This window comes from Alligator sinensis, unplaced genomic scaffold (assembly GCF_000455745.1).
Source record: "Alligator sinensis unplaced genomic scaffold, ASM45574v1 scaffold607_1, whole genome shotgun sequence".
Classification (NCBI taxonomy): Eukaryota; Metazoa; Chordata; order Crocodylia; family Alligatoridae; genus Alligator; species Alligator sinensis.
This window is the reverse complement of record NW_005841935.1, coordinates 1,170,825-1,196,130: the sequence shown is the minus strand read 5'-3', so window position 1 is coordinate 1,196,130 and position 25,306 is coordinate 1,170,825. Positions and strand designations below refer to the sequence as shown.

At 43.6% G+C, this 25,306-nt stretch overlaps 1 protein-coding gene and 1 long non-coding RNA gene across 2 annotated transcripts in view; one reads left to right on the top strand and one right to left on the bottom strand.

The window, feature by feature from the left end:
• Positions 1-18,797, top strand: part of TDRD7 (tudor domain containing 7) — a 99,920-nt gene extending 81,123 nt beyond the window's left edge. The window contains 6 exon segments of the mRNA XM_014518017.2: positions 2,148-2,231; positions 2,596-2,730; positions 3,395-3,505; positions 11,883-12,382; positions 14,586-14,746; positions 18,065-18,797. Coding sequence (XP_014373503.1) covers positions 2,148-2,231; positions 2,596-2,730; positions 3,395-3,505; positions 11,883-12,382; positions 14,586-14,746; positions 18,065-18,285 — 1,212 coding nt within the window. The 3' untranslated portion in view covers positions 18,286-18,797.
• A 4,069-nt stretch (positions 18,798-22,866) lies between these two features.
• Positions 22,867-25,306, bottom strand: part of LOC112549588 — a 7,739-nt gene continuing 5,299 nt past the window's right edge. Inside the window, exon 3 of the long non-coding RNA XR_003093075.1 lies at positions 22,867-23,236. This is a non-coding gene — a long non-coding RNA (uncharacterized LOC112549588). The remainder of the gene's footprint in view (positions 23,237-25,306) is intronic.

Sequence of the window (25,306 nt, the reverse complement as noted above, 5' to 3'; positions counted from 1 at the left end):
AAGGACCTGGGGGTCACAGTGGACCATAAGCTGAATATGAGCCAGCAGTGTGCTCTTGTTGCAAAGAAGGCTAACAGCATACTGGGCTGCATCGGTAGGAGTGTTGCCAGCAGGTCAAGGGAAGTGATTATTTCCCTCTGTTCAGCACTGGTGCGGCCACATCTGGAGTACTGTGTTCAGTTTTGCCGCCCCCCCCCCTTGCACCTTACAGAAAGGATGTGGGCAAATTGGAGAGAGTCCAGTGGAGGGCAGCAAAAATGGTGAGGGGGCTGGGGGACATGACATGTAAGGAAAGACTGGGGGAACTGGGCTTATTTAGTCTAGAGAAGAGGAGACTGAGAGGGGATTTAATAGCAGCCTTCAACTACCTGAAGTGAGGTTTGAAAGAGGATGGAGCTAGGCTGTTCTCAGTGGTGGCAGATGACAGTACAAAGAGCAAATGGTTTAAGTAACGGCAATGGAAGTTTAGGTTAAATATTAGGAAGAATTTTCTTACTAGGAGGGTAATAAAAACTGGAACAGGGTACCCAAAAAAGTTATGGAATCTCCAACTTTGGAAGTTTTTAAGACTTAACTAGACAAAGCTTTGGCTGTGATGATCTACTTGATGATGGTCCTGTGTTGAGCAGGGGGTTGGACTAGATGACCTCCTAAGGTCCTTTCTAGCCCTTATTTTCTGTGATCTCTACATAGAGGTGTGGTCACTGGGGCCCCTCAGCCAATCAGCTATGAGGGAGGGCTTCCTGCAAAAAACTGTAAAATCAGCTCTTTGCACTGCAAGTGGCCTTCAAAAATCCCTTTTTCTCACCATGATTTAGGTAGGTCCCTAAGCATATGTTGAGACAGACAGAGATGTAGTAGTAAATAAACAAAAGAAAATGCCAGAACAAGTGTTCTTACCCTATACCTTAAATCCAAAGATGCAGTCCCTAGCTAGCTTCAGGAATCTAAATGTAGCTTATGACTCTGACCCTGCCTGTCAGAGCTTCTTGTATTCCCTGCTCAGCTTGGTTTATGGAGCCTCTGGCTGGAGGACTCAGCCACTCCCTTGTACCTGGGAAAACTAAAAAAATCCATGGTCTCTAGGCCAGCTTAAATACCGTTGCCAGTCTGGCTGGTAACATTGAACCCCTTCACTTTTAGGGGGCCTCACACTGTGCCAGTAACTTTGACCTGTCCTGCTCCCTCCCCCCCACCCCAAGATGCATGTTTACCAGGCTACATTCTTGCATCCTTTGTAGACATGAGGATTCATTAATGATTCATTCATTCTGACATGCTGTCTCTCTCTTGTGATGGCTTGACAGCTAGGTGTTAGGCTTCATTTAAAATGTAAATATATCATTGTCTGGCCAGGCACAGACCAGAGGCACATCCACAAGGAGGACAGAAAGGTACATCAAGTCAGATGCTATTTCTCAGCCATTGACTCTTCTAAGTGTGAACATGAGCTGTTCGAGTTAATCACTGCCTTTATATTTCAGCTAACAACCTTAGCTGAAATATAAAGATGCATCAAAATTTAAATTTTATATCTAACACTAATACACTAATACATGTACAGATAGAAGGAAGATAGAACTGAATACAGATTTGCATTGGCTATAATTGGAGACCAACCACCCCAATAGCAAACTCTAATTTGGGAGAATAATGCATGCCACATGGCGAACCCCCAAAGTACCTTTGTCTTGGGGTACCACCATGACACTACTGTCTTCAAGAAACCTTGGCAGAGGAATAGACTTAGGCCTTTAAATGTCCTTTCAGTGATTACAGAAGATAAGTTTGCCAATTGTTTATGCTGATGTGCTGTATAGAGAACAATAATCATTGGCCATTGATCTGCTTAAAAGCTCATCCCATGTATTTTAAGCCCAGCCTACACTTTTAATTTTCTTAGTACTTTTTCATCTTTGTAGGTAATTTGTGAAGCAGGTAACTAGGCAGTATGCCTATTCTAAAGAAAAGAGAAGAATGAGGCACAGTAATGGCTCTGCCAGGGCTAAAAAGAGAAACCATCAGACATGGAGCTGAGTTTCTGGCTCCCGGACCTATGTTTGGCCCACTATATAGTTCTCCAATAGTAGATCATTGACAGGATTTTGTGGGTGTATATTTATAAGCTATCCTTGTTTTTATTGCAGCAGACGACAGATTATTCCGTCTCATTACCTTTTTGTGGCAAAGTCTGTTTGTTCCATTGTAAGGGAAAATGGGCACGTGTGGAGGTAAGAAACATTCAAAAATAGTAGTATTCTTTCTGACAGCTTTTTTCTTGGTGTATGGCTAAAATCTTGAATCATTCAGTTCTTTAACAGTTACATGATACATGTCACCATTATCCATAAGCTGCTTATTCAAAGAACACTAATTTCAAATAAGTAATCTTTTTAACTAATATGATAGTAGATTTGAAGAGAGACTTTATCGTGTTCTCATTTTAACATTTCAGGTCACCAAGAATAGTCTCATAAAATGCAATACAAATGTGGTGACTTTTTGCTTTTTAAGAAAAACACAGATCAGTATTTTAAGACTTCTATGGCATTTTATTTTGTCTCCCTATTATCACATTTTTCCTTCGCATTTCAGATAACAAGTGTTCACAGCAGCCGGGCACTGGATGTGCAGTTCATGGATACAGGAACTGTTGCATCTGTAAAAGTAACAGAGCTTAGAGAGATCCCACCACAATTCCTGAGAGAAATAATCACAATACCACCCCAGGTACAGAGGTCTATTTTAGCACTGCTGATGTTAAAAACACCATCTTAGTCTTTATGCTCTTTGGCCATGTCTAGACCACGGTGGCTAGCAGCAGTGCCTTCAAACATGCATTAGTGTTCCTTGTGCTCTACCTTCAGTAGAAAGCTTGTAGCTATGCTTGCACAGTGCCAGGAGTAGGCTAATTGGCATTGTCACTCAGCAGTGCCAGTTAGTCTGTCTTGCTCTGTGGACATGACTGCAAGGTTTCCAGTTGAAAGGAATTAGTATGCAGAACAGTGTGGGATATTTAGGGATGCTGCTGCTGAGCACAGTAAGTCTGTGATCTGACATGGCCTTAAAATCCTATACTGTGATGATTTCTGATATTTATAGAACTAAGAGTTAGAATGTACAATGTAACACAACCTGTATTACGAAAGTTAATCCTGTGTGCTAGAAGGCTATGGCAGTAATCGTGTTGTAAGGGGTTACAATACTCCATGCTACCAACTGTTGCTGCCTTTATAATGGAGGAACGTGAGCCTATTGGGATATATTTAATTTCTAATGCATCTTACTCATCTGACCAGTGTCCATAGGTATCAACTTGAATGATACAGCATCTGTTAAAGAATGCATCTGTTAACATGTAAATATTCAGTGCACCTTTTTTCTTTTTTTTAAGGCTACGAAGTGCTGTCTAGCAGATCTTCCCCTTAACATTGGCATGTGGACTCCAGATGCTGTGCTTTGGCTTAGAGATACAGTATTAAATTGTCCAGATTGCAGCGTTAAGGTCTGTAACCTTCATCACTTGAAATCCAGTGAACTGGGTAACAGAGCAGTATATTTTTGGGTTTATATCATTAAGTGTCAATACCAAAGGAACTTGGTTCCTTCACATTCCATTAGACAGTCAAGTTTGAAGTTACTGCCGATTTAAAAATGTTTAGTGAAACTGTTGGGAAAATTGCTATATTAAACAGTGCAGCTAGTTCGTGTGAAACTTGCCCTCGGCCACATTCAAACTGCAGCTCTTCCTAGGCCAGGTCCATGGGGCTCTGTTTGGGAGGCAGTGTGGTTCTGGGTGCATAGAGCCACATACAGACAGGGTAGAGCCAGAGGCATGTCATAGCAAGGAGCCAAAAGCATGCAGTGGTGCACAGCTCTGGTTGGGCAGCGACATGGAGCTGGGAGCATGCAACTACATGGAGCTGTGCTTGGGCAGCAGCACAAAGATGGAGCCAGGAGCATGAAGCTGTGCAGACATTGACATGGGCGGCAGCTCCCCACCTCTGTGCCACACCCTGAATGTGGCTCCATGCAGCGATGTGCCTTCAGCTCTGCAATGTCGCATGCCCCTGGTGCTGCCAACCAGACAGAGTTCCATGCTGCCCCCCACACATGATTCTGTGCAGCCACGTGCTTCTGGTTCTGTGCGGAGCCCTGGTCAGTCTGCAGTGCCAAGGATGTGTGGCAGTCTGGAGCCAAGGGCGTAGACTTTTGATTGCTCACTGAACTACCAGTCAGCTGGATGCAATGGTTTCACAGCCTGGGCTGTATGTTTTACGCCTCTGATCTAGTCTGTTGTGTTGTTATTGCAAAATGGCAGTTTTCCATCAGTTTGTTTTTTGGGAAAACAAATTTTAATTTTTAACTGGGTCTTGGGAGGTATAAATATGGGACCAAATATCCCTCCCTGATTCCATGGAAGAGGGTTTGGTAATGTTGAGCGGTTTGCACGATATCAAGGGAAGTAATGGTTTATGTACAGTGACTAAGGTTGGAATTTTCAAAGTGGCTTAATAGGACTTATTCTTAATTCCCATAGCAATATCAGTGGGAATTGGTGCAACTAACTCCTTTAAGCCCCTTCTGAAAATCTCAGCCTATACTTTTAGATTTGTGTGCAGCCTCACTCATTGGAAAAAACCTTGACTTCAGAACCAAGGCCTTTTCTTTCCCCCTTTTACTCTTTCTCTCCATCTTTAACCTTTTCCTTTGTGTTTCTGTCCCTGTACCACCTCTTAATTCCTACTCGCACCATTGTGCCTGAAATGAAACATTGAATAGCGATCCTTTTGACATTAAATTCTCTTGATAAGAGTTTTGGGGCAAGGCTGTTTTTGCTTCTCAGAATCATAGGAGGCTGTTTTTTTAACTGCTTTGTCTTAAAAGATCTTAATAGCATTATTCCCAGTTTTTCTTCTTCAGCCTGTGCAAGAAAGAATGAAATCTATTGCTTCAGACTCCCTACAGCAGGGGTGGGCAATTATTTTGGGCGGAGGGCCGCTTACTGAGTTTTGGCAAGCCATCAAGGGCCGCATGAGAGGCAGCCAGGGGCAGACAAATATTAATTTTCTAAATTTTTAGGAGCCCCACAGGCCGGATAGAATGCCCTACAGTCTCGGGGTGGTGGTGCTGCTCTGCATTGTTCTATTTTTAAAAATAACCTCATTTTTTTAATCCCGAGAGCTAGAATCTATTTGGCCTTTTCTAAACAAAATTTTGGAATCTGCAGAATCGATTTGTTTTCTAAAAAAATAAATGGACTAGATGACAGTTGTTAATCAGTCTCTACCTCCTGGTTAATAGTATTAAAACCATTTGTCTGGACTGGAACATTATGAGCACATAAGAAGCTTGTTGTATATACATACTGCCAAATTCCAATTCCAGTGCATTGGAATCAGCAGTACTGTTGTTATTGATGTTAAATAACGAAAACTTTTAGGCAAATGGTTTGAAAAATGGATACTTGAAAAATATCTTTGTCACTCCAAACTGCTGCTCACAACATTAAATATAATTTACAGCATTTTCACAATATTTCAAGAAAATTGTAAAAATAACCTGCCTTTCTCTGTAGTTCCTTATGCTACTGTTACCTGGGACATGTATAACATGAAGTGTCCGGCCCCAAGGCACACTCTACCAGGGTGACCACTCCCCTGGACCTTCATAACGGGTACTACATCCTCGCAGCACCAAAAGAACCAACAGAACCTCCAGCTTCTACACCTGAGGAAGTGAGGCAACCTGCAACCATGCCTGCCAAAGAAGAAAGTAGTAGTCATTGTGGGAGACTCCTTGAGGGGGACTGAGGGAGTCTCAGTCTGCCTCCCTGACCCCTTAGCCCATGAGGTCTGCTGCCTCCCAAAGGCCCATATCCAGGATGTTGCTAAGAGGATCCCAAAACTTATCCGGCCCTCTGACCACTACCCCATGCTCCTCATCCACGTGGGCACAAATGACATGGCTCGGAGCAATCCCAGACGGGTCATGAATGACTACAGGGCTCTGGGAGTGGGGCTCAGAGGGTTTGGGGCACAGGTGGTTTTCTCCTCGATCCTTCCAGTTGCAGGTCACGGGCATAGGAGGGTGAGAAGAATTCAAGAAGTGAATAGAAGACTGTGGCACTGATGACATCGTGAAGGCTTCGGGTTCTACGACAACAGCCCACGCTTCAGAGAGAGAGGCAATGAGCTATTGGAAAGGGACGGCCTCTACCTCGCTCACATGGGGAAGCAGCTCTTCTCCACCAGGATGGCTGACTTCCTTGACCAGGCTTTAAACTAAGTTTGCCAGGTGATGGGCAGATAACCACCAGTGCAAACCTACCAAGCATGAGCCACCAAATCAGTAGGTCAGACTGTACAAGGGAACACACTTCTACCTCACCCCAGGGACAGGGGGTTTTCTAGGAGTGCAGGGAAGCCTAGGGCCTCCAATGGCAGGCTCACTTGCCTATACACAAATGCCAGGAGCCCGGGCAACAAACAGGAGGAGCTGGCCTTCCTGCTAAACAGATATGACTACGATGTCATGGGGATAACAGAGACCTGGTGGTACTCCACCTATGACTGCATCATAAGTATAGATGGCTATACCCTATACAGGAGAGTTTGTGTTGCAAGAAAGGGTGGGGACATAGCTCTCTATGTGAAGAAGCACTACACTTCTCTGCAGGCGGAGATTGACAACAAAGGAGGGCGACTTGAGACCCTCTGGGTTAACATCAGGTGGGAACGTGGTGAAGGGGGTATAACAGTAGGAGTCTACTGCAGACATTGGCAATGCATAGGGGGTGCACATGGGTGCACATACACCCCCTGAGATTGGCTGTGTACCCCTTGGAAGCTACAGCCATAAAACCAGAAGTGCCGGTGAAACTGCACACTTCCAGTTTCGCCACTGTGGTGTCTGGGCTCGGCGATCAGCCGCCATGGGGACCTGGCTCGCTGATCTGGTGCCGCCCCCCCGCCCCCGACTCAGGAGGCACCAGTGACCCATGACTACAGGCCTCCTAATCAAGAGCTAGAACTTGACCAGGAATTCTCCAGGGAACTGGCTGAGGCTGCACACTCTTGTTGCATGGTTGTCATGGGTGACTTTAACTACCCTGACATCTCATGGGAAGAGCAGTCAACCAAACCCATTTGGTTGCAGTGCTTCCTCACAAGCGTTGATGAGCTCTATTTTTCACGAGAAGTCTATGGACTGACAAGAGGCGAGGCGCTGCTGGACCTAGTACTGGCCAAAGGGGAGGATCTAGTGAGCGACCTGAGAATTGAAGGGAAGCTGGGAGACAGTGACTACAAGTTGATCACTTTTTCTACTTGCAGCAAAGCTGGCAAGTTGGTCAGTAATGCAGAAGTCTTCAACTTTAGGAAAGCCAACTTTCACAAGCTTAGGAGGCTAGGTGTTGAGGCCCTGAGAAGCCATAATCCAATAGGGAGGGGAGTCCATGACAAGTGGTTGCTCCTCAAGGGCATAATCAGTGTTCCCTCTAAGGTGTAGCGGTCCATGAGCGCATCGCTTCAGTCTGCGAGCATGCTGCTTCTGTCCCACCTCCCCCTTTTGATGTGCACTGCTTCGGAAACCACAGGTGCCTGAGGGGCACCCTGCGTAGATCCCTATAAGGGTCAGGGACCCTGGGACTGTAGTGGATGGTGATCAGCCTTGTCTGGGGCCAGGGACCCCAAGGGACTGGGATGGATGGATGGAGAAGAGCCTTGCCTGGGCCGGGGAAACCCAGGGGACCTGGACGACGTGGAACAGTGCCAGGGGCCTGGAGCCCAAAGGGACTGCTACACTCCACATGGGGCTGAGCCCAGCCAATTCCTCCTGGGACAGTGTGATATGCTGTCACACTCGTCAGTGGGAGGGCCCTGGCCCCAGCCAGAGCTTGCACCAGCCCCCAGCCCAGCCCCCACCTCACCTTGGGGAGTGAGGAGGCACATGGCATCAGGGCTGGGGAGCGGAGCAGTTCCCTGGAGCCGGCGGAGCAGTTTCCTGGAGTCAGCCCGTGCCCTGTGCCTCGCCTTGCCTTGCCTTGCCTTGCGGAGTGAGGAGGCACGTGGCATTGGGGCTGGGGAGTGGAGCAGTTCCCTGGCGCCAGCCCTGAGCCCTAACCTCCACCCCGCCTCACCTTGGGGAGTGAAGAGGCACCCTGCCCCTGCCCCCACCTTGCTTTGGGGAGGAGTCGCTGCCTGAGCTTACCTCTGGTAAGTGTCCCACACCGGCCCCAGTGCCTCCACCATGCTCCTCTCCAGGAAGCTGCTGCCCAGCACCTCCTCAGCCGGGTGCACAGCTTTAATAAGTTAGCACGCAGCAAGATTTTAAATTGTGCGTGGCCACGCATGCACGCATCTTGGAGGGAACCTTGGACACAACCCATGAAGCACAAGGGAAGTCTATTCCAGCCCACAGAAAAAGTAGTAAAAGGGCTGGGCGACCTGCTTGGCTTAATAGGGAACTCATGGACCTCTTACACACACACACACACACACACACACACACACACACACACACACACACACACACACAGCTTATAAAGGATGGAAGATGAGGAAACACCACTAAGGAGGAGTATTCAGCACTGGTCTGCACCTGCAGGGAGTGAACTAGGAAAGCCAAGGCTGAAACTGAGCTCAGACTGGCCACACAAATCAAGGAAAATAAAATGTCCATCTTCAGATATGTGGGAAGTCAGAAAAAAATACTCTGGGTACTTTAAAAATAAAACTTGGATGCCTATCTCACTGAGATTATTTGGCCCCTGTTGACTTCTTGCCCTTTGGGCAGGGGGCTGGATCTGATGATCTTGCAAAGTCTCTTCCAGCCCTAGTGTCTATGAAATCTATTAACGTAAACCAGTAAATACGGTGATGTCATCAATAATATTTATATATAAAATACACTGACACTGCATTGTAAGTCAGTTAAGGGTTTTGTATATCTATAACTTCCCTAATGCAGAAATGAAAAGCAAAGGCAATTAATTATGTTTTTCGCTTCTCTATAGAGACACATAACCACACTAATATCAGGGGGCATCATAACATTATTTTAACCTCAAGAGGGGTACCAACTCCTCTACATACACCAACAGATAAAACAAACTTCACTCCTCATGTGGTTCCCTCCACTTAAATGCCTCCAAAGTAGCAAATATTGCTATCCCTACAATGTTAGTTTCCGACTTAGAGGCTGAGAACATCGCTGACCAAAAATGTGGTGGTATTCCTCCCTTAAACTAGGGTTACCACACATCCAGGTTTTCCCGGACATGTCCTCTTTGTTGGACACCAGTGCTGCGTCTGGGCAGGTTTTTAAAATAAGAGCAAATATATGGGTTTTCTGCTCTCCCGAGCTGGGAACAGCTGACAAGGTGATTGGCTGTTGGGAGTCACGTGCTCTTGGCATGGGCTCTGGGGAGAGAGAGAGAGATGTGGGAGTTGCTTGGGCACCAGGCCTGGGTCGGGAGTGAGGGGCACCAGCAGGGCTGGGAGGGGTGCAGGGGACTGCGGGTCTGGAGTAAGGGGCACTGGCAGGGCTGGCAGGGGACTGCAGTCTAGGAGTGAGGGGCACAGAGGACAGGACGGGTGACTGTAGGTTGGGTGTGCAGGGCATTGGCAGTGCCAGGGGGCTGCGAGTCGGGAGTGAGGGGCACCAGCAAGGGATGGGGTGCAGGGTACTGCTGTTTAGGAGTGAGGGGTACTGCCAGGGCTGGGGTCAGTGAGTCTGGAGTGAGGGGCAGCAGCAGAACCGGGCAGGGGGTGTGGCTTGTCAGCGAGGGGCAAGAGAAGGGGCAGGGCACCAACATGTTGCTCCCCCCCCCCAATTATATTTCTCATGCACCACCCCCACCCCCCCGCGCCACAGAGCGTCTTTTTTGGACCTGGAAATATGGTAACCCTACCTAAACCAACAAGGTCTTTGGGTAAATCTGATATCTTTTATGCGACCAACTAAAATAGTAGGAAAAATTATTTTTGTGCAAGCTTTTGAGTACAAATACCCTTTGTCAGGCTGAGAGAGTCTGCAGTTGGTCTGTGCTCTTCCTAGATGGAATAGTAAAGAAGCCAGAGGCCAGTATGCATGTGAGAGAGCCAGTCAGTGAACATGCAAATTGAGGCAGTCAGTGGGTGAGGCAGTTTGGGTGGGGAGGGGAATGTGGACCTGGTGATAAAAATATAGCTGGTAAATGGTAGAGAGGTTACCTGGGGTGTCAGATGTTGTTAGCATGGGTGACTGGTGCCTCCTAAGACTGGGGAGCACAGTTTATAGGTGTCAGTGGTGGGATGGGGAGCAGCGACCACCTGTAGAACCCAGCGACAGCGGGGGGCGAGCGGCGAACACCTGCAGAAGCTGCTGCCACCAGTGGCAGCAGCGGCCAATCTCAGGGGGCATGGGCCCCTCCCTATGCATCACCCATGGATGTTAGACAGGTTATAATGTGTCATAAATCTAGTGTCTATATTTAGCCCATGATTTTTTGTATCCAGTAGGTTGATGAAGTGAAGTTCGTAGGCTCATCTGTGAAAGGTGTTTTGTAAATTCTTTTTGAGAATTAGAACTTAGAGATTTGAAAAGAGAATGGTTTTCTTGTGAGAAATGTGCCCCCACAGGTAACTGGGTATTCTTGTTCTTAATAGATTTTTGGTGTGCGTTTATTCTGGTACGCAGTTGTTGTTTGACTTCTGCATGTTTTCCATCAGGGCATTTGGTGCACTGGATGAGATACACTTGCACCTGCATAAATGTAATATAAGATCCAGGAATGGTGATGGTTCTGTTGTGGGGTGTAGTTATTGTGGGGGTGGTGGAGATATGTTGACAGGTTTTACGTTTCTTGTCATGGCGTGGTCTGGATCCATTTGGTGCGTTTTGGGCTGTAGGAAGCTTGCTTTTGGTGATGAGGTTGGCAAGGTTCAGTGCTTGTTTAAAGGTTAGAATGGGTGGTTGTGGGAACCATCTATTCTCCTAAACTGTATCATGTTGGAGGAGAAATGCAGCCAATATAAACCATGTGTTCTGCTTTAACGGTTGCATGATACAGTTATGATCAATACTGATTTTATAGCTAACAAAATTTAGCATTAGGTATCCTAAAACTTATTGCGTTCAGATTTCTCCGTTTTTTGCAGTCTGTGGAAGGTATAATAGGAACTGAAAATTCAGATTCAAATATGAACTTTAAGGCCATTTTTTAAAATCAGTTAGAAATTTAACAGGCTTACTTGAAAATCCTTAATTTAGGGCTTATGTTAAGAAATGGGGCAGATGCATCTTTCATGCAGACTACAGAGGTTGAACTCCTATGTTGTGTGTGAAATAAAAGAAACCTTAACTTGTGGTGTGGATCCTGCTCTTCCATATTTAGCAGTTGGCTGTTTTCAGCCACTATAAATTACTGTTTGCTAACTTTGCTCTTTAATTTAGTAGGTATTTACTGCCAGATTTTGAAGGCATTTGAGGCCTGGGGAAATGTACATACCAGTGTAACTTCATTGATTTTTGTTTAGAGTGATCCAGAGTGGACAAATGGGCAAGGACTAGTGATAGTGTAGGTGCTATTACTACAACTTGCCACTAGATGGCATGGGAGGTGGTATATATCTTTTGAGCATGGGATGGAAGTAGAAAGATAGAAAGTACCAACTGGATAGTTTTCTTTCTTTTTCCAAGGTAATTTGACACCATTATAGAGAGTGCTATCATCCTTTCACTCATTTACACTGCTGTAAAGCATCTGTCTAAACCCTTTTCTTTAGATGTTGATGTCTGTCAACTGTTTTGGCTATTAAAAAGCATATTCAGTTGCACATAAAAGATTAAAGCCTTTTACAGAAGAAAAGCTAGAGTTTACATTATCCTTTCTATTATAGGTTGTTAAGCTGGATGACTGGAAGAGAATTGCACACATTTATTTGTTCACTCCCAAGAACTTCCCAGATCCAGATCGTAGTATCAATCGGCAGATCACTAATGCTGACTTGTGGAAGCATCAGAAAGATGTTTTCTTAAGTGCTGCTCCCAGTGGAGTTGGCTCTTTAAAGGGAAAAAGTAATGATCTCCCAGCTTCAGAGTTGATGAGTATGAGTCTCAAGAAATGCATCATTGAATCGGTCAAGACTGTTCTAGAACCCAGCAGTGAGGTGTCTACCATTTGTATGCCCCCTCCTCTACCTTTATCGAAGCCTGGGGAACACATGGATGTATACGTTTCAGTTGCCTGCCACCCTGGTCACTTTGTTGTCCAGCCTTGGCAAGAACTACATAACCTAGAAGTCCTTATGGAAGAAATGATTCTATACTATAGCATGGCAGAAGGGAAACCTGTGACTGTTCAGAAAAACAAACTCTATGCAGCTAAAGTGGAAAATAAGTAAGTGTTGTTTTCATAATAATTCACTGCTCCTTCAAAGCATGCTTTGCTTACAGTGCTACTTAAAGGACTTGATTCTGTTGAGGCCACAGAGACATTTACTTAAAATGTTGGCTAATGAAGCTTGATTTTATTGAATTAAGAATGTATCTTGCATGTCAGTCTCTCTTAATATTTGGCCTCAAGAAAAGTATCTGTCACACGTTGCTAACAAAGTAGCAGATTTACCATCCATATCGGAGAGGTCAGGGAAAAAGTAAAATTGTAGACTCTGCTTTCCAGGTGATGGCTGCAACACTGACCTAAGGGTGTTGCTGAGCTCCAGAGGGGAGGGAGATAATGGATGTGAGACTTATCTGCTCCAGGGTCTTAGAAAAGTCCCTTGCTGCTGCTGCCACGCTGTGGCTTGCCTGCCTCGATTGCCACTGCAGTCAGGGTGCAGACTCCCCAGGTACGGGGGTGCCATTTTGGTGCCCCCACTGCATTGGTATCTGGGATGGTGCTCCATTTGCTGCTGCCCCCTCATGCCCTCTCCCTCCCAGTTATAGCACTGCCCCCTGAGGTCCCAAATCTGGCTAATGGAGTGTTTAAGACTTGTCAATCAAGCAACAGCCACCTTACATAATTGTTATTATTTTGAGATTTTTTTTTAACACTGCTCTTTTTGTTAAATGACTGTTTCTACTCATCTGTATCAGTCAGTTGCCATCCAGAACAGTACTGTTGACAAAATATATAGTATTGTTCCAAGTATTTAAAAGGTAGGTGAATGATGGTGGCTGAACAGTGTGTGTGTGTGTGTGTGTGTGTGTGCACGCGCGCGCATGCATGCACACGCACGTTTATATGTGCATGCACATTCACCCCTATTCTTTTTTAAAGAAATGCCTAGGTTCTTCATAAGATGTTTTTATTTTATCAATTAAAATAGTCATCTTGACTTGTTTCTTCAACTATTTTAATTTCACTTTTTCCTACAACATCAAACTGTTTGCCTTCATTTTTTAGGGGGCTTCATGACTTATTTGCCTTGGATATCAAGTTCTTTTAAAAATGTTACTTATATTCTATTGCACTTCAGTGAGACTTAGACCAAGTCATTTTTTTAAATAATGCAACTTAAACATTTAAATATTTTTAAAAGTTTTACCTGTCATCTCAGTTTTGACATCGTATCAGTGTCCATTTTTCTTTAATAATTATAAAGCTTTAATTCCACATTTTTTAAGGATTATATCTAATATGGGTGTATCTCCTACCCCTGCACCCCATAGTGCTTTTGAAGCTTTCTTGTGTTCAAGGAATTGCTTATTGTCCTCTAAATATCTCCTTAAAAATACGTGCATTGGTAATACCCTGCTTAATAACTACATAAAATTCTAAGTCTGGTGTGGTGGTGACAACTTCTAGAGCCAGACACATTTTCTAATGAATTTTTACTGTATGAAAAATGAATTTCCAGTCAAAAAGAATTTCACTTGCAGCTACACTTTTCTTTATGGAAAACTGCAAAAAAAAAATATTTTCAACATTTTAATTGTTTTGGTTGATAAGGGTTTCCTCTCTCGCCTATTTCAGCACTGCATGGAAGTAAAGATGACAAAATATGCCCCTTCCCCCCCTCCCCATTTTGTGTGACACTTTTCCCACTTTCACCCTTTCTGCCTAAAGAAGTTGGGTGACTCAAAATTTGAAAGAACTAAGGATTTTTTGGAGGTGGTTTCATATTTATTATTAGTACAACTACATGGTTTGGATAAAGTTAGATAATATTTGCATGCAAGCTTATCTAACTTTATTCCAACCACGTGGTTGATCCAATAAAATGTACCCCCCAAAAATCCTTGCCTTTCATAAATCCTGGAGGACCATCATGGCTACATCATCACTCCAACACTACCAACATTTGAATAACACTTTTTCTTTCCTCCTCAGTTTTTGAAAACTGAGCTGCACACTTTTTTTCAGTGCTGAACTTGTACTTGTTTTGTACAAAATATCAAGCAAAAGTAACTTATGATGAATTTTTTTAGTCGCCTCTGATTCTCCATCCTACTATGCCTCCCTTCCTTGACGCACCCTACCTAATCTTAAAGCTTTTTCTAATTTTATTTACAGTGTATGAATTAACAGCCTTTTTTCTCTCCTCCTTTCCTTCTTCCCCCTTCCTCCCCTCCCACTTTGTGTCTTAAATACTATTAAGATGGTACAGGGTGCTAATAAAAGGAATTCTGACAAATGGGCTAGTATCGGTATATGAACTGGACTATGGCAAACATGAGGTGGTGAGCATCAGGAAAATACAGCCTCTAGTAGACGCGTTCAGAAAACTACCATTTCAAGCTATAACAGCCCAGCTTGCAGGTAGGTTGTAAATATTTGCAATTTTGCAAGAGTATCATTGGTAAAAAATGTTTGTGGAAATCACTAGGGGGAGAATGACACAAGTAGCTTTTTTTCAGAATAAAAATTTAGTCAATTCACTATATAATGAAGTGAAAAATGGGACTTCCATTTACTTGTCATCAAAATATCTGTATCCTTATTGCAAAATGCTATATCATCTTAACTAATACTGCCTGGAATATGGCTTCTGAGAAAAATACAATGCAAGTGAAATTGAATAGTAGCTTCGTAAGTGCTTTCTCCTTGGGGAGAGAAGAAAGGAAATAAACAACTTTCAGGTCTTTAAACACAGTTCCTCATATAAACTTGAAGACTATGCTATGAAGCTCCAGCTTACTATGAAGACTATTCCACTCTTCCACAATGTTTTAAAATCTAACCTTTTGAAGCCATCCTTTGCTTTTTTCATGAGGTCCACAAAAATTGATCTCTTGTTTCCTTAACCAGTCTGGTTGTCCATTCTGCCTCAGCATGTTGTGGCAGTAGAAGAAGTTCAGAAGCTGAACTGTCTTAGGTTCACTCCTCAATGAAACAGCTGCCAAATTATTTTCCTTTAACTTCCACTTACAGAAGGATAAAGTGGACATGTCTGAAATAGTTGCAGCAAATCAGCTTGCCTTGTAGTCAGTCACCCTCCCCGTCTCTGTTTTTAAATTGATAGACATGATGGTTCGGGGTTTTATTTGGGTTTTTTTTCTGACTATACCCCATGATGAGGGTTTTGTTTCATTTTAATTTTCAGTTCCCCCCGGTTGGTTAGGGTCCAGAGTAGCTAACAGTATATTGGAAGGGGGAGAAGAAAAATAGAGAAAGCTGTTGTATTCTTTCTGTTCTTTCTACCAATTTAAGAGTATTTGAATTGTTCTGCCAAAGAATTATGTTACATAAGGTTTTTAGGTCAAATCAAATATATTAAAGTTAAGTTGCTGTTTTTTCCTGCCACATTTTCTCCTGTCTCCTTCCACTTCCAACTCCATGCCATCTTCATGCAATTTTCTCACTTGCCTGTCTGCTTTAATTATAGTTACTGCTTTTCTCCTCCCCTTTAGAGCAGTGGCACAGATCTTTCAGCTATGCCTGGCATGTGTTGGGGATTTCTGGGGAGGTGAGGGGACAGGCAGAAGTTGGTGTTAGGTCCTAGACCCAGTTCTCTGCTGATCTGCTGTCATGTAGCAAAGGATGCTCTTGAGTTAGGGATAGAAGTTACACAAACCAGTTTAAGTGATCAGAAACTGGTTTAAACCTGTAACAGAACATAATCAGTGCATATAAACCAGTTTCAAAATGGCCGAAACTGGTTTAAAATAAACCTGTTTGAATGTAGCATCAGACTTAACTGATTTGGGTCAAACCAGTTTATGGAACTTCTGTCCCAGACCCCTTCCCGGTTTAAGTTAAATCGGAGTCTGCCAGGCTTCCCCTGCCCCCCCCCCCTCACCGCTTGCTGCTCAAGCAAGGATCCTGCTCCCACCCCTCTCCCCTGGCAGGGACCCCAGCAGCATGAATCCCAGCTGGCATCTGGCCATGCCACCCCCTCCACCCCCCCCCATGGTAACTAGTGCTGAAATGTGTGTGTGTCTCCAATTTCACTGAAAGAAAGGCATACAGAACCATGTCCACTTAGGGCTAGAAGTTATGGCTTGCAAATGCACCCTGCAGATAAGAGCTTGAAATTAATGAGAGGTACATTTGTTTTCTTTTGTAGCGCTTGATGGGCTGATAAACTTTGTATTCTGATAAGCACCCTGCTGGCTGCAATCTGTCTGCAGGAATCTGCTGGTTGCAGTCAGTGTTCAACAGGGGACAGAGAGGTGTGATAAATGGCCTGGTTTGCAGTGAATGCAGTGCCTGTCAGTTTGATGCAGACAGTATGAAGAAGCAGGGAGAAGGATATTGAAAAGCTCAGTATCATCAACAGATGCATGCAGTCCACACAAGCAGTCCTCCCCGCCTCCCCCTTTGCTTCAGAGTGCCAGTGGGGGCCCAGGGTCTGGCAACACTCCCACCCCTTGAACCCCAAGTGGAGGAAAAGCCTGGCCAGGTCTGCTTCCCCTTCCCCCTCCATGCATACCCCAGCTGGGGACTGTGCAGGCCAAGGTGGGGGTTTAAACCTTACCCTAATCATAGGGCCTGCAGGGGCCTGGCCAAACCCCTCCTTTGCTCAGCACTGTGGAAGGGTATGGGAGGGCTCGCTCTAGCACCCCCCGCCTTCTAGATTGAGCCACAGCTGGCATATGCCTGCATTTCTCGATTCAAAAGTGAATTGTCTATCCACTTGCAAATCAGTTCAATCTTTGCAGGTTAGACTAACCTGCAAAGATTGAATCAATGTAGGCTTGGGGTTTTTTTTAATGTCTGTCTCTAGCCCTGAAGCTGCTCTAAGTTACTCCAACTGCCACATCCCCAGGAAGCAGGTGTACCTGAAAGTGTTTCTGAGTGAACTGCTCTGCACCCATGTCTTTTTCTTTTGTTATACTGGGGTGGTGTTTCAGTTGAGCAAACTCTTATGCTGCTCAGGGATTCTGGAAATTGCCAGCTGGCTAGTTAAGATGACTTTTTTTTTTTTAGGTACTTTGAGAGTCAAAGCAGACAGAGCGGGAGGTAGCAAAGTCAGTAGCTCCCCTTTTCTTATTCTTTCATATTTGCCTATTTCCTTTCTTTTTCTACTCCCTTGCCCTCCATGAACAATATGGTCTCCTCTTTTATATTCTATCCCTTTTGTTTTCCTGCTCTCTTTCCACACAGCTCCTTTCTCAGTTATCTGCATTCTGCTAGCTAGCAGTATTTGTGTCCACACATACATTGCCTGTTTCTTTTGCCAGTTATCTGCTGCCCAGATATGAGTGAATAGCAAGGTAAAATTTTGGAATAATTAACTCCTGTGCAGTGGGCATAGGGACACTTGATGCAGGTTGGTTAATGGAGTAACCCTTTTTTTGGAAGGTGACTTCATCTTCTTCCCAACACCTGCAGTATCTGACAATCAGATGCATTTTGCTGGATTCTACTGAAACCAAAGTAAGGTTTTTAAGTGCTTTTAAATAGAACCAATATAGAAATAGAAAAGATATCACCTCTACCACAAGTTCTGATTCCTTTTGCCTGCAGACCAATATGGCTATAACCTGTATCCCTTTAAATAGAACTGTGCATTCTTCTTTCTCTTGACAGCAATATGTTTGAGTATCTTTGTTGTCTCAGGCATTAGAATTGCCAAGAACCTTTCTTTTAAGCATCTCCTTTAAGTGACCTTATGCTTTTCTTTGTTTGTCCTAGGAGTGAAATTCCAGCAGTGGTCAGAAGAAGCATCAATAGTGTTTCGAAATCATGTAGAGAAGAAACCCCTGGTGGCACTGATACAGGCAGTTAATGAAAGCAGTAATTCTTGGGACCGAAAAATAGTAACATACTTAGTGGACACCTCACTACCCGATACTGATAAATGGATTCATGATTTCATGTCTCAATATCTTGTGGAGATTTCAAAGGCTAATTAATCACTGCTTCTGAAACCATAGCAACTAATCCAGATTCTTTAGCAATAAAAAAAATAGCAGGATTTTTAAAGATAAATTTAACTGTTCTTTCATGGTCTTGAATGAATGAATAATATATATTATACACATATATACATTTAATATGAAGGCAGTAGGTTTGAAAAATCGGATGCTTGCAGTCTGTGAAAGATATTTAACAGGCTTTTTTTGCTTTTATTTCACAATTAATTGACTTTCCAAGAACTTGCGCTTTGTTTACAACTGTAGCATTAGAATGTTGGAGTGAAGAATACAGAACAAGAGAAAAAACAAAATGTTATTTATCAATAAAACTTGCTGGTAACTTGCCTTTATTTTCCTTCTTGGACTTTTTTAGGCTTCTCTCACCTAATACATTTTGAGGCTTACTAAACTGCTTACAAAGTTTCTGCTACACAGCTTCTCCCCTCAGTGTTAAATAAATACCTGATTCACATTTGAATACCAAGAACACCCTTCATTCACATTTGAAATTTGTGGAGATTTGTCAAGCTAGCGTGTCACTCAGTTTAGGCTCTAAAGCATGTACATGCTTTTGCTGGGGGTTGGCAGGAACTGAAGTTATTGTTTTGATCTCTTCTACAGCCTCCAAGTCTGGACATCTGAAGATGCTTGCCATTGTGACTGCAGCAAGCTTCCTTGCATTTGTGTTTGAGTGAAGAAAAAGCATTCAAGCCATTTTCCTTTCTCTTCCACTTTAAAACAATATAAAAAAAAGGGGGGGGGGGAGAGAGGCTGCTTTTCCTGATGTGCTCAAATGGTTTCTTTTTGGTTCTTATGGCTGGCATTCCTCTTCCCAGGGGCTCTTCTTCCTATTCTTACCCTCCTGGCTAGATCTAGGATATTTAGATGCTCGTATTTTTACTTCCACCCTGTTTAGTCGTACATTCCTCTTTGCTTCTGAAGAACTCTTGAAACCACCAATTCTTGGAAATGTGAATTAGATGCAGAGGAGCATGGAGCAAACAAGGGTTTTCCCAGTGCTCTTTTTCAGCAGTGGACTAGAGGGCTCTACCATGTAAAGTACAGATTCAGAGCTACAAGAATTGTCTACTAAAATTACCTGAAGGCTTTTCTACACTAGAAGAGCCTCTTCTGTTATAGCTACATTGACAGAGCTGTCTAATGAGCATGCAGCATGTCTATTTTTGCTAGAATTGCTACCCCCATTACCTACCACCAAAGCCAATATGATAGTCTGTCTGTATTTACACCAAGGATTTGACTAGCATAGCTGTACAGGTGATGGGGAATGACTGATTTATTTTCTTTTCCCTCTCCCATTCCTGGCTGATACAGCTATGACAGCAGAGCTTCATAACATAGCCTTGGCCAGTCTCTTGATTTTCTGGGTTTGTAAAGTCTCTAACAGGTGGCTGTAATTCCAGCTGAAAATCTACTTTATAAGCCATTTAGAACCCTCCAGTTTCTATGCCTAGCAAACTTCTGACTTTCTGGAACTAAGTAGTGAGCCACATAGCCTTTCCTAGTATGGAAAACAAACTGATCCTCTTCAAAGAACTGTGGTTATGGATCAATAAAGAAAAGGATGTATCTGCCTATATAGTCTAGTCATATATATGTATCATATATATATTTCCAGTCATAAATAAGTCCCTTAAAAATGCATGGACTATATATATAGATATATATATAGCCTATGCATTGTTTTTTTTAGGGGACCTTTTTATGACTGGAAATCATTTTTGAGTGGCTTAGGATGAAATTTAGCCTGGGGGGGTTACTTTTCTAATTTTGGCATTTAGCCTCTGTCTTTAAAAATGGTGGTCATAACAAACAAGATGAATAATTTTGATTTTTCTAAACTACTTTAAATAGGTATTGTAATTAGCCTACAAGCTTCCTTTGTCTTTTGATAAGTAATAACCCATTGTTTGGCATCTCCAAGCCTTTAAATGCAAAAACCATCAATACTGACTGCTTTTTTTTAGCAACACCAAAAGTATTTTTCAAGTGGAAAGTTTTACCATCTATTTTTTTCAAAGTCATATTTAATATTATTAATAACAAAGGTACAAGTTATTATGGAATACATTTAAGTAAAATAAAACACTGCAACTCAAATTTGAAGTCAAGTCTGTAATATGGAATACACTGGATATTTTTAATCTAGGCATTCTTCTGTATCACTATCTTCTTCAGATGACACTACAACAGTAGCTTTAATTGGCTCATCTGAATGTCCATTTTCATGGATTAGAGGCAATTTCATTCCATCTGGCAGTCCACTTTTAATATGCATCAGGTTCCAACACATCCAACACTGATGTCCACCCAAAATTTGTTAGATCACAATTTTGTGCATGTTGTGAATCTCTCCATTCATAGTGGAGAACTATCGCTCGCACTGTAAAGTATTCTGACAATGAATAAAGCCAGTTTATGGAATGGATCTTCAGTAAGCTTCTCACTTTTTTTTGCAAGTTGTTGCATAGTCTCCATATACATCATATCTTTTGACTGTAAGGTTTGCTTCATTGATGTCACTTTACCACAGCCAAAGAAACCTCCCACTGTCTGCTCCAATGCATCTGTAAGCCCCAAGACCAGCAGATGCTACATCACACTTGGGAAATAACGAACAGCAGTAGTAGAATGATGGTGTCTCCTGGTTTCTTCTTGTACATGCTCATATCTGCTTAGTCACATGACTCATGTAGGAAGCAACAATCTATACATAAGTATCTTCGAAATCAAGAGTGTATGGAGGAAACGCCATTTTGCCAGCCTCACATGGAGATTTCAATACAAAGCACGCTCTGTTTTCTGGATTTTAAATTCTAACAGATTGGATTAATTGTGAAGTATAGGTCAGCGTGGTGGAAGTAAGAACAGCATTCATTCTAGAGGAAATATGGTCTCATTTTGTTAGAATGCTTTGTTAGAAATGAGTGCCAGGATGCTCCAGTAGGCATTTGCTGGTCAGAAACAGCATAGACATTAGGAATTGAACCCAAATGGCTTTGAGCGAGGCTGTTGCTCATGCTGTTTTGTACTAGTCTTCAACAGTTCTTCATCATAAACAGCATTCATGAAATGAAATGCCACTGCTTGTGGATGTCAGCCAGCAACATACTTGAAGAAACTGAGGACTTACTCAGACCATGTGTTGCTTGGTGGGACTTTATTTGGACTTTATTCCATTTCATTCCAACATCTATTAATGCACGATAATATGATGGTGGTGAGATCAACTGGAGGTTCATCAATGTTATGAACTTTGATTTGACAGGTTTCTGGAACATTCCATCTGCTGTCCAGAGCAAAAGGCTCAGCAGTAATTCTGTATTGCATGATTTCTTCTGAAGTTATGGTTGTCTTTTTTTTTTGCTTGTTAGAAGGTCAGTGACTTGTTTCATTGAAGTGTAGTCAACCATCTTCCTATACTCTCTTGCTTGCTCGTGGTTGCAGCTGTCTTTGTCGCAAATGTTTTGCTTTTCCATGTGGTAAATTTCATGTATTGACTGAGTTCTGGAAGAAAGTCTATCCAAAATGTTTTCCACCATCACATTACCCTCATAGATGCAGATCCCATGGGTCAGCATCCCATTCTTCCAGAGCGGTCTTCACAGAATCAGCAACCTTGCAGTCCATCTCCATTCTTGGTGGACCCAGTTCTGGATGGCGATACAAGTGTTGCTTGAAATGAGGCACCTGTTTTAGTTTTTCCCTTAACTGCATAATAACTGGTCTACTGGGTATGTTGACTGCAACCATGGATAGATTCTTGGTAAATCCAATCTGGCCCCCACTACTTTTGTTCTTGGATTCTTTGTTCATGGTCATTTCAATGACCTGGTCTGGAGACAGTTTGCTGTAAGTCTTTCCAGTCACCAAAAATCAAAACATTGTAGCCATGTGCACCTTTTCATATTCTCAATGTTGTCATTCACCAGTAATACAAGGACAGGTATCCTAGATAGTTGACATTTCCATAAGCTGCTAACAGTGGAAGTTGATAAGCACCCTTCAAAATTTGCTCCACTCCTCAGACAATGGTAATGTCAAAAAGGGATTTCAACATCAGTGATACAAGACAGAAAATACTCGGGCATATCTGATTCACAACTAAGCACTTCTTCAAATGCTGAACGTACCCATTCCTGAAAAGCAGTTGAACTGATGAATTCATCATGTTCATTTTCTGTAGTGATATCTACCAACTGTTTCAAGCTGTCAGTTGCTTGAGGAGTCTTCAGGAGGTACCTATGGATTAGCATATTCAGTAAATTTTCTGTTACTAGTTTGTGGAGGCACATTCATCTGTTGTAATGTTTACTCAAAAACTCTGTGCGTTACGTCCAGCCACAACCCCTGCAGCAAATGGCTAATTCTTCAACACCACTACCTGTATATCTCTTTCCTAGAGCACTGAGATAAGACATTTCTGTGTGAAACCTGCCAAGCACCCCTTTCATACAAGGCCCTCTCTTCTCATCACTGAGAGGATTAAAAGTGACTACAGGGCTCTAGGTGAAAGGGTCTGGGGCTCATGTAGTGTTGTCTTCGATCTTTTGTCAAGGGAAAGGGCCCAGGCAGGAACAGGTGCATCCTGCAAATCAATACCTGCTGCACAGGTGGTGTTGCCAGCAGGGATTTGGCTGATTTCACCATGGATGCTCTTCCAAGAGAAAGGATTGCTGGGGAGAGATGGGATCCATCTGATGAAGAGAGGGAAGAACATCTTTGCAGGCAGGCTCACTAACCGAGTGAGGAGGGTTTTAAGCTAGGCTCACCAGGGAATGGAGACCAAAGTCCTGAGGTAGGTGGGGATGTGGGAGACCTAGAGGAAGAGCAAGCAGGAGGGGTGGTGGGAGGTGTTCTCATATGTCCTGACAAATCAGGGCAATTGACTACTTACCTCAGGTGCCTGTACACGAATACACAGAGCCTGGAAAACAAGCAGAAAGAATTAGAAGTCCTCACTCAGTCACAGAACTATGACATGCTTGGAATAACAGAGACTTGGTGGGATAGCTCACACAACTGGAGCACTGTCTTGGGTGGGTACAAACTGTTCAGGAAGGACAGGCAGGGGAGGAGAGGAGGAAGAATTGCACTGTATGTAAAAGAGATGTACAATTGCTCAGAAATCCAGTATGAAATTGGAGATAGGCCTGTTGAAAATCTCTAGGTTAAGGTTAGAGGGGAGAGCAACAAGGGTAATATTGTACTGGGTGTCGCTATAGACCACCAGACCAGGAGGAAGCAGTGGATGAGGCTTCTTCAAACAGCTAGTGAAAGCTTCCCAATCACAAGTGCTGTTTCTCACGGGGGGGCTTCAGTCATCTTGACATCTGCTGGGAGGGCAATACAGCAATGCACAGGCAATCCAGGAAGCTTTTGGAGAGTATTGGGCACAACTTCATGGCAGGAGTGCTGGAGTGGCTAACTAAGGGCCATGCTCTTCTTGAGCTGCTGCTTCCAAACAGGGAAGAATTGGTGGGGAATGTAGTAGTGGATGTCAACTTGGGCAGTAGTAATCACAAGACATTTGAGTTAAGGATACTGAGGAAAGGAAGGATGGAGAGCAGCAGAGTAAGGACTGTGGACTTCAAAAAAGCAGACTGATTCAGAACTCATGGTCAGGATCCCCTGGGAAGGCAGTCTGAGGGGAAGAGGAGTCCAGGAGAATTGGCTGTACTTGCAAGAAACCTTACAATGAGTGCAGCAAGTATAGCAGAAGACCAGCTTGGCTTAGCAGGGAAGACTTCAGTAAACCAAGTCACAAAAAAGCAGCTTATAAGTGGACACTTGGACAAATAAATAGGGAAGAGTATAAAAGCATTGCTCAGGCATGCAGGGAAGTCAAGAAGGCCAAAGCACAATTGGAGTTGTAGCTAGCAAGGGACATGAAGGGTAAGAAGTTTCTACAAGTATGTCAGCAACAAAAGAAAGATCAGGGAAAATGTGGGTCCCTTACTAAATAGAGGCAGCAACCTAGTGACACGATGAGAAAAAGGCTGAAGTATTCAATGCCCTTTTCACCTCAGTCTTGACAGGCAAGGCCAGCTCTCAGGCTACTGCACCAGGTAGCACAGTTTGGGAAGCATGCGAGTAATCATCAGTGGTGAAAAAACAGGTAGGAACTATTTAGAAAAGCTGGAAATATACAAGTCCATGGTGCCGAACGGGATGCACCCTCGGGTACTGAGGGAGTGACTGATGAGACTGCAGAGCCACTGGCCATCATCTTTGAAAACCCATGGCAATCAGGAGAGGTTCTTGATGATTGGAAAAGGGCAAACGTTGTTGGCTACAAATGTCCAACTCGGGATCCTTAAAATTCTGGTTTATTAGGTGGATTGAAACACTGTAATGAGTTAAATCATAAACCTTGGGGCTGGTCCTTACACACACACACACACACACACACACACACACAGACAAGCTACAAGAGTCAGGTATACCTATCCCACAGGCACTGGAGTCTGTTGTTGAGGCTTCTTTCAGCATGGTGTTATCTTGCAGAAGTGGGTCGCCAGCTGGTCCTTCTGGCTGGACAGGTCAGGTGCGGGTCAAGTTGGAGATCAAGAGGGCACCCCTGAGGGTCACTTTTCACTGCTTTTTATCTGTCCTTGGCAGACTTTGGTGACTCTCCAGTTTTCAGGTTTGCCCAATCCAGGGGTCATTGACCCTCGTGGGACTTCCCCCTCGGTGGCTACTGGATGGCATCTGTCAGCCCCAGGGGTCGTCCACACGTACGTGCAGGTTTGGGAGTCCGTTGATGAATTTTGAATAGGGCTCTGGGAGCGGTCGATTTGGAGATATTCAGCCCAAAAGTTGGTCCCCGGCGTTGATTAACACAGACCAGGGCTTCTAGCCCTTGATCAGTGACGTTTAGAGATGTCCCGGTTGCTGCATTGTCTTCTATTGAGTTCTTCCGTTGGTTGATCTGCAGTTTCCTTAGGTGTTAATCACTGCCTGCTACCGTGTTACACATTCAATCACTGATTCACTC